Genomic DNA, 10000 nt, shown 5'->3' with positions numbered 1-10000 from the left:
TCAGCTGTAAATATCAGTCTGTATCAGCTGTAAATATCAGTCTGTATCAGCTGTAAATATCAGTCTGTATCAGCTGTAAATATCAGTCTGTATCAGCTGTAAATATCAGTCTATATCAGCTGTAAATATCAGTCTATATCAGCTGTAAATATCAGTCTATATCAGCTGTAAATATCAGTCTATATCAGCTGTAAATATCAGTCTATATCAGCTGTAAATATCAGTCTGTATCAGCTGTAAATATCAGTCTATATCAGCTGTAAATATCAGTCTGTATCAGCTGTAAATATCAGTCTGTATCAGCTGTAAATATCAGTCTGTATCAGCTGTAAATATCAGTCTGTATCAGCTGTAAATATCAGTCTATATCAGCTGTAAATATCAGTCTATATCAGCTGTAAATATCAGTCTATATCAGCTTTAAATATCAGTCTGTATCAGCTGTAAATATCAGTCTGTATCAGCTGTAAATATCAGTCTTTATAAGCTGTCAATATCATTCTGTATCAGCTGTAAATATCAGTCTATATCAGCTGTAAATATCAGTCTGTATCAGCTGTAAATATCAGTCTATATCAGCTGTAAATATCAGTCTATATCAGCTGTAAATATCAGTCTATATCAGCTGTAAATATCAGTCTGTATCAGCTGTAAATATCAGTCTGTATCAGCTGTAAATATCAGTCTGTATCAGCTGTAAATATCAGTCTGTATCAGCTGTAAATATCAGTCTATATCAGCTGTAAATATCAGTCTATATCAGCTGTAAATATCAGTCTGTATCAGCTGTAAATATCAGTCTGTATCAGCTGTAAATATCAGTCTATATCAGCTGTAAATATCAGTCTGTATCAGCTGTAAATATCAGTCTATATCAGCTCAGGTCTTTAGTATTGTGAATGGTTGTAAAGAACAAGAATCCTGATCTTTAGATAAATTATACAGTGAGTTTCAGGCCGTGACCACACAGAAAGAGTCTCTGTATAAACAGTTCATCTGGTGATAAGCACACATGACCAGGACACGGAAATCACCATGACAACACTGGCGGGATGTTTATACTAGACACTAGGCCTCTGTGAGGTTCTCTCTTCTCCTCTCAGGGTGTTTTCTCTCTCCAACCTCTATCTGTCTGTCTTCATGGCGCCTTTAATTGTGCCCCCATTTACCCGGATCACCAGAGGAGAGTTCTTGAGTTGTGACATGTTTGAAACCCGTCTCAGCTCCTTTTGGTCCCGTTCCTGGTGGAACCCTGACTCCACAGGTTCCACTGTTCTCACAAACATCACCAACCCTGTCCTGACCCGTTAACTGGGCATTTAAAGACATGATGAAACCGTCAGAGAGGGCGTTCTGGTGGTTCCTTTTCATGAACGCTGTAACCTCGACCACATTGGAGGGCCCAGCGGCTCGTTTAGCGGTTCCTCTTTGATCCACAGAACAGACTGAAATCAGAGAAATGTTCCTTTGCACCGTGTCGCTCTGATAGAAACATTCAGGCTGAATACCAATGTGATCACATGACATGACATCATCGTGACATCACAGCCCTGTAGCACCATGAAGAAAACAAGCAGAGGAGAGACGTTAAGGTGCAGCAGGAGATCAGACACCTGAACCTGCAGGGACGAAACCTGAGAGACACCTAGACAGGTTTTATTGAAATCAGACAGAACCACAACAACGAGGAACCTGGCTGCTCTCCTGCTCAGAATGCTCAGCCCAAATATGGTCATTTCCTCTGATAGTAAAAGACAATTATGAGTTTGTTAGGGTTCTAGTGTTCAGGGTTCTTGTGAGTGTAGGTTAAATGGTGGATCCAAGTGATGGATAAGACAATTTAAATGTTCTAATAGATATTCCATAGGTTCTAAAACATTACAAATGTTCTACTAGATGTTCAACCAGTTCAATGTTCTACTTGATGTTTGATGGGTTCTAATGTGGTTTTAAACGTTCTGTTTTATGTTCCATGGGTTCTAATGTGGTTTTAAAAGTTCTGTTTTATGTTTCACGGATTCTAATGTGGTTTTAAAGTGCTCTCTGTTGTTCCATGGGTTCTAATGTTGTTTAACAGTTCTCTTTTATGTTTCATGGGATCTAATGTGGTTTTAAAAGTTCTCTTTTATGTTCCATGGGTTCTAATGTGGTTTTAAAATTCTCTTTTATGTTTCATGGGTTCTTATGTGGTTTTAAAAGTTCTCTTTTATGTTCCATGGGTTCTAATGTGGTTTTAAAAGTTCTCTTTTATGTTTCATGGGTTCTAATGTGGTTTTAAAAGTTCTCTTTTATGTTCCATGGGTTCTAATGTGGTTTTAAAAGTTCTCTTTTATGTTCCATGGGTTCTAATGTGGTTTTAAAAGTTCTCTTTTATGTTCCATGGGTTCTAATGTGGTTTTAAAAGTTCTCTTTTATGTTCCATGGGTTCTAATGTGGTTTTAAAAGTTCTCTTTTATGTTTCATGGGTTCTAATGTGGTTTTAAAAGTTCTCTTTTATGTTTCATGGGTTCTAATGTGGTTTTAAAGTTCTCTTTTATGTTCCATGGGTTCTAATGTGGTTTTAAAAGTTCTCTTTTATGTTCCATGGGTTCTAATGTGGTTTTAAAGTTCTCTTTTATGTTCCATGGGTTCTAATGTGGTTTTAAAAGTTCTCTTTTATGTTCCATGGGTTCTAATGTGGTTTTAAAAGTTCTCTTTTATGTTCCATGGGTTCTAATGTGGTTTTAAAAGTTCTCTTTTATGTTCCATGGGTTCTAATGTGGTTTTAAAAGTTCTCTTTTATGTTCCATGGGTTCTAATGTGGTTTTAAAAGTTCTCTTTTATGTTTCATGGGTTCTAATGTGGTTTTAAAAGTTCTCTTTTATGTTTCATGGGTTCTAATGTGGTTTTAAAGTTCTCTTTTATGTTCCATGGGTTCTAATGTGGTTTTAAAGTTCTCTCTGATGTTCCATGGGTTCTAATGTGGTTTTAAAAGTTCTCTTTTATGTTTCATGGGTTCTAATGTGGTTTTAAAAGTTCTCTTTTATGTTCCATGGGTTCTAATGTGGTTTTAAAAGTTCTCTTTTATGTTTCATGGGTTCTAATGTGGTTTTAAAGTTCTCTTTTATGTTCCATGGGTTCTAATGTGGTTTTAAAAGTTCTGTTTTATGTTTCATGGGTTCTAATGTGGTTTTAAAGTTCTCTTTTATGTTCCATGGGTTCTAATGTGGTTTTAAAAGTTCTCTTTTATGTTCCATGGGTTCTAATGTGGTTTTAAAAGTTCTCTTTTATGTTTCATGGGTTCTAATGTGGTTTTAAAGTTCTCTTTTATGTTCCATGGGTTCTAATGTGGTTTTAAAGTTCTCTCTGATGTTCCATGGGTTCTAATGTGGTTTTTAAAAGTTCTCTTTTATGTTTCATGGGTTCTAATGTGGTTTTAAAGTTCTCTTTTATGTTTCATGGGTTCTAATGTGGTTTTAAAAGTTCTCTTTTATGTTTCATGGGTTCTAATGTGGTTTTAAAAGTTCTCTTTTATGTTCCATGGGTTCTAATGTGGTTTTTAAAAGTTCTCTTTTATGTTCCATGGGTTCTAATGTGGTTTTAAAAGTTCTCTTTTATGTTTCATGGGTTCTAATGTGGTTTTAAAGTTCTCTCTGATGTTCCATGGGTTCTAATGTGGTTTTTAAAAGTTCTCTTTTATGTTTCATGGGTTCTAATGTGGTTTTAAAGTTCTCTTTTATGTTCCATGGGTTCTAATGTGGTTTTAAAGTTCTCTCTGATGTTCCATGGGTTCTAATGTGGTTTTTAAAAGTTCTCTTTTATGTTTCATGGGTTCTAATGTGGTTTTAAAGTTCTCTTTTATGTTTCATGGGTTCTAATGTGGTTTTAAAAGTTCTCTTTTATGTTTCATGGGTTCTAATGTGGTTTTAAAGTTCTCTTTTATGTTTCATGGGTTCTAATGTGGTTTTAAAGTTCTCTTTTATGTTTCATGGGTTCTAATGTGGTTTTAAAAGTTCTCTTTTATGTTCCATGGGTTCTAACCTGATTGTAAATATCATTGTTGTGTTCTCCCAGAAGTTCTAATGAACACGAAGTGGGAAACGTCTGACCTTCGTTGGACGAACTTTCCTGCCGACGACCCCCAGGTAACCACAGACTCAGCTGTTAGCTCGGGGCTAATGCTAGCATTCATTCCTATGAGGAAAGCTAACAGATAACCTCTCTCTGTCAGTGGGACGAGGCGAGCGGATTGGACGATGAGATGAACAGCGTGAGGACGTATTCCATCTGTACTCCTGACAGTCCGTCCTCCTATTGGCTGAGGACTCGATGGATCCCGAGGAAGGCGGCGACGACAGTCTACGTGGAGATCCGGTTGGTGGATTGATTGTCAGGTGTGATATAAATAATGATGATCTGGCTGTGGCTGATGGCGTTTCCTCCTCAGGTTCACCATGACGGAGTGTGCCGGTCTCAACCGCCGTCACTGCAAAGAGACCTTTAACCTCTTCTACTACCAGTCTGACAGCGATGAGGCCACACCCACTCACCCGGCCTGGATGGAGAACCCGTACACCAAGGTGTCCACGGTGGCGGCCGACCACCTGCTGCCAACCACCTGCTGCCGGGAGAAACGCTCCAACGTCAAGCTGCTGCGCCTGGGGCCGCTCAGGGGGGCGGGGCTTTACCTGGCCTTCCAGAGCCAGGGCACCTGTATGGCCCTGCTGTCTGTGCGCGTCTTCTACAGGAAGTGCCCGCCCCTCCGCCGTGCTTTCGCCTTTTTCCCTGAAACCGTCCCCCATTCTCTGGTGGAGCAGGTATGTCATGGTCCAATCGTATCGCAGGAAGATGTAGGGATGTTAATTTGAAAAGAATCAGACCAGAGTGACCTCAGAGGTGTGGGTTAGCTCCATGCTAACATAGAATGTAATCGGCCATTAACGGGCTAGTCTTAGCTAATTAAAAGATCTACTTCCCTAGAACGTAGGATCTCTGTTTCTCGTTTTACCTGCTCTCATCTGGGTTCTCTACAGGCCCAGGGTGTGTGCGTGGAGAACGCTGTCACGCCACCTGGTGAGCAGTCTCGGCCTCCCAGCATGCTCTGCGGCGAGGACGGGCAGTGGGTGGGACAGCCGTCATCCAGCTGTGCCTGTCGCCCCGGATACGAGGCGGGTGACAGCGACGTACGCTGTCGAGGTGAGAACATTTGTATAGAACACCTGAGGAACCTGATGACCGGCGCTTTTTTGACCTCAGCGGGTTAATAAAACTTTTAAAGGTTCTTGTTAAGGTTTCAAAAGTTCCTGTGGATACCCTTACGGTGCCATTGGTGGTCTCAAAGGTTCTTGTAGAGACTAAAATTTTTAATGGTTCTTGTTCAGGTTTCTTAAGGTTCTTGTGCAGGATTTAAATGTTCTTGTAGAGGTTTTAAAGGTTCTTGTAGAGGTTTTAAAGGTTCTTGTAGAGGTTTTAAAGGTACTTGTAGAGCTTCTTAAGGTTCTTGTGCAGGATTTAAATGTTCTTGTAGAGGTTTTAAAGGTTCTTGTAGAGGTTTTAAAGGTTCTTGTAGAGGTTTTAAAGGTTCTTGTAGAGGTTTTAAAGGTACTTGTAGAGCTTCTTAAGGCTCTTGTGGAAGGTTTAAATGTTCTTATAGAGGTTTTGACAGTTCCTGTAGAGGTTTTAAAGGTTCCTGTGGGACTTCTAAAGGTTCCCGTTGTTTTTTGAAAGACCCTTCTTAGAGGTAATAGTTTTAAATGTTAAACAGTTCTGATCACTGACTGGAACCACGGCTGTGAGCTTCCACAGATTCAGACAGTTTCAGTTCTCTAAGGAACCCTCTAGACTGACAGTAGATGTTAGAACATAGACAGAACTATCTATGCCCCACCCTCTCTGTGATGTCACAGAGAGAAATGTGTGTTGGTTGTCGAAGTTTCCTGTTATTGTCTGTGAGGTCAGAGGTCAGCCAAACCCCCATAGACACACAAACACTCGCCATGGCGGGGAGGTAGAGCTGAAGGACACACGTGGCGAGCACAGAGCCCTCGCCGTCTACACACAGGCACTCTTAAACACTCACACTGGGGGGGCAGCCTGAGTGTCAGGGTCAGAGGTCAACCTCTGTTGCCAGCATGTGTGCGTGCTCTGTCTCTTGGCGGGAGATGGCGGTGATGACATCATGGCAGCACTTTCCACATCCTGTTGAAGTCAAGGTCACTTCCTGTCCCTCATTGTCTCTGTGATGTTCCTCTTCCTGTCCACTCACAGCCTGGCGTTCAGATGCTAATGCTAACGCTAACCCTGTGTTCCTCTGCAGCCTGTCCGTCTGGTCAGTTTAAGGCGGGGTCAGGACCCGCCGGCTGCAGCCCATGTCCGGCCAATAGTGACACACGGATCCCCGGCTCCGCCTACTGCCCGTGCCACCATGGCTACCACCGAGCAGACTCCGACCCACCACACTCCGCCTGCACCCGTAAGTTTAACTTCCTTTTGCATGGCGAGAGCCCAGCCTTTAATAAGCCGCCACAGCCCCGTCCTGAGTTTACTGTCGCTCTGAAACGTGATTGGACTGTTTAACCCTGTAGATTTTTTACTTTTGTTTCAGTTAAATCTTTATCTTTCTGCATCAATAACTCATAATTAAAAACGTTTTAACCTTTAATATTCACAGATTTCTGACTGGATTTCTTTTAAAATCTGACTTTCCTTCTGATAAATTCACGCTCTAACAAACATCCAGAGTTTTCTGAGCATGTGCGTCTGAGCTCAGAGCATCCTGGGGTCTAACATGTTTGTCTCCGCCCCCCAACAGGCCCGCCCTCTGCCCCTCGCTCCATCGTGAGTCAGATCAACGAGTCGTCAGTGACACTGGAGTGGAGCGAGCCGCTCGACCGAGGAGGGCGAGGAGACCTGACCTACAGAGTGCTCTGCTCCCGCTGTGGCTCTGCCTCTGTTACCAAGGTAACCAAAGACTGGTTAATTACCATTATTCACCAGTAAGATCAAATAGACCAGTAGAAGAATACCGAGTATACCAGTGATACCAGTGCTATACCAGTGTTACCAGTGATAGACCAGTGATATACTAGTGACATACCAGTGGTATATTCCAGTGATATAATAGTGGTATATACCAGTGATATACCAGTGATATACCAGTGATACCAGTGCTATACCAGTCATACCAGTGATATACCAGTGATACAACCCTGATATACCAGTGATATACCAGTGATACCAGTGATATACCAGTGATATACCGGTGATATACCAGTGATACCAGTGCTATACTAGTGATACCAGTGCTATACCAGTGATACCAGTGATATACCAGTGATACCAGTGCTATACCAGTGCTATACCAGTGATATACCAGTGATACCAGTGATATACCAGTGATACAACCCTGATATACCAGTGATATACCAGTGCTTTACCAGTGATACCAGTGATATACCAGTGATACAACCCTGATATACCAGTGATATACCAGTGATACCAGTGATATACCAGTGATATACCAGTGATACATCCCTAATATACCAGTGCTATACCAGTGTTACCAGTGATATACCAGTGCTATACCAGTGACACCAGTGCTATACCAGTGTTACCAGTGATAGACCAGAGATTTACCAGTGATACAACCCTGATATACCAGTGATATGCCAGTGATACCAGTGCTATACCAGCGATACCAGTGCTATACCAGCAATACCATTGATATACCAGTGATATACCAGTGATACCAGTGATATACCAGTGACAAACCTGTGATATCCCAGTGATACCAGTGATATACCAGTGGTCTATTCCAGTGATATACCAGTGAGATACCAGTGATATACCAGTAGTATAAACCAGTGATATACCAGTGTTATATACCAGTGGTATATACCAGTGGTATATACCAGTGATACCATTGATATACCAGTGGTATATTCCAGTGATATACCAGTGGTATATACCAGTGAGATACCAGTGCTATACCAGTGATATACCAGTGGTATATACCAGTGATATACCAGTGGTATATTCCAGTGATATCAGTGATATACCTGTGATATAAAAGTGGTATATACCAGTGATATACCAGTGCTATATATCAGTGAGATACCAGTGATATACCAGTGGTATATACCAGTGATATACCAGTTATATACCTGTGATATACCAGTGGTATATACCAGTGATATACCAGTGGTATATACCAGTGATATACCAGTGCTATATACCAGTGAGATACTTGTGATATACCAGTGGTATATACCAGTGATATACCAGTGCTATATACCAGTGAGATACTTGTGATATACCAGTGGTATATACCAGTGATATACCAGTGCTATATACCAGTGAGATACTTGTGATATACCAGTGGTATATACTGATACTTGTGATATACCAGTGATATACCATTGATATACCAGTGGTATACACCAGTGATATACCAGGGATATATACCAGCGATACCAGTGATATCCCAGTGAGATACCAGTGATATACACCAGTGATATCCCAGTGACATATACCAGTGATATCCCAGTGACATACCAGTCATACCAGTGAGATACCAGTGATATCCCAGTGAGATACCAGTGATATCCCAGCGAGATACCAGTGATATACCAGTGAGATACCAGTGACACCAGTGATACCAGTGAGATACCAGTCATATACCAGTCATATACCAGTGATACCAGTGTTAGTAGTGATACCAGTTATCCCAGTAATAACCAGTCAGTCAGATGTACCACCAGTTAGAATAGGATCAGTTGGCCCAGTTCCTCCAGTCATACCAGTTTCAGAACACGGCTCCGCCCCCCTCCTCTCTCCTCCTTAGGGATTGGCTGGTTCCTGTTCCCTGTGTGACGACAGCATCCTGTACCGGCCGGCGCAGCACGGTCTGATTCAGCGCCGCGTGGTCGTCTGGGGGCTTCGCCCACACACCAGATACACCTTCACCATCCAATCGCTGAACGGTGTCTCAGCTCTCAGCCAATCAGAACCGGCCTCCGACAGAGTCAACGTCACCACCAGCAGAGACGGTACCCCTCACACTATGTTACCCAGCATGCTTTGGGAAGTAAGGCTGCAGCTGTGAGTCTGTGGATTAACGGTAAAATATGAAAACAGAATTATTATCAGGGACTTTATGAAAAACCAGAACCAGGAATCTGGTTCTGCTGCTCAGAGTTCTCAGGTTCTGGTCTCAGAGAATCTCCAGGACTTGTTTCTATTTCCCTAGTGGGGCCTGAGGGCCACCATCAGTGCCGGTGTTTCAGGGGTTTTGGTGTTAGCGTGGCCTCAGTAGACCGGCTCTGGTCCATCAGTGCCGGTGTTTCAGGGGTTTTGGTGTTATGGTGGTCTCAGTAGACCGGCTCTGGTCCATCAGTGCCGGTGTTTCAGGGGTTTTGGTGTTAGCGTGGCCTCAGTAGACCGGCTCTGGTCCATCAGTGCCGGTGTTTCAGGCGTTTTGGTGTTATGGTGGTCTCAGTAGACCGGCTCTGGTCCATCAGTGCCGGTGTTTCAGGGGTTTTGGTGTTATGGTGGTCTCAGTAGACCGGCTCTGGTCCATCAGTGCTGGTGTTTCATTCAGACTCTGTCCCGATCTTTCAATCGAGGGTAGATTCCAGAGTAACCCTCACTCTCTCTCTGTAGTTCCTCCCCCGGTGTTAGGCCTGAGGAGGGCGGCGGCCTCAGAGAGCAGCCTGTCCCTGGAGTGGAACGTTCCGGCGGTTCAGAGTCCGTACCCCATCCTGGACTACCAGCTGCGCTACAGTCCGAAGGTAAAAACGCAGAGGCTGATGTAAAAATCAAACATCCATGTCTGGTACGTAGATTCCAAAAACCACCTGACACCCAGTGATGTCACCTCTGATGTCATGCTTACATCACCAGGAGGGCGAGGAGGCGGGGCAGTGGCAGTACGTGTCCAGCAGGTCTTCTTCTGTGGTGGTGTCGGGGCTCCAGCGGGCTGCCCAGTATCAGGTTCAGGTCCGCGCTCGCTCGCAGGCCGGGT

The 10000-nt window shown here is 43.0% G+C and overlaps 1 protein-coding gene across 1 annotated transcript in view; it reads left to right on the top strand.

Annotated features, from left to right (window-relative positions):
- ephb4b (eph receptor B4b) overlaps window positions 1–10000 on the top strand; it is a 40755-nt gene that overhangs the window by 11727 nt on the left and 19028 nt on the right. The window contains exons 2-10 of the mRNA XM_041779100.1: window positions 4054–4124; window positions 4211–4353; window positions 4427–4796; window positions 5013–5175; window positions 6296–6451; window positions 6791–6939; window positions 8822–9026; window positions 9640–9767; window positions 9880–10000. The exon at window positions 9880–10000 is cut by the window's right edge and continues 45 nt beyond it. Coding sequence (XP_041635034.1) covers window positions 4054–4124; window positions 4211–4353; window positions 4427–4796; window positions 5013–5175; window positions 6296–6451; window positions 6791–6939; window positions 8822–9026; window positions 9640–9767; window positions 9880–10000 — 1506 coding nt within the window. The remainder of the gene's footprint in view (window positions 1–4053; window positions 4125–4210; window positions 4354–4426; window positions 4797–5012; window positions 5176–6295; window positions 6452–6790; window positions 6940–8821; window positions 9027–9639; window positions 9768–9879) is intronic.

This window comes from Cheilinus undulatus, linkage group 22, assembly GCF_018320785.1.
Source record: "Cheilinus undulatus linkage group 22, ASM1832078v1, whole genome shotgun sequence".
Lineage (NCBI taxonomy): Eukaryota > Metazoa > Chordata > Actinopteri > Labriformes > Labridae > Cheilinus > Cheilinus undulatus.
Note: the sequence above shows the minus strand (reverse complement) of the source record. Positions and strands in the feature narration are given on the sequence as shown.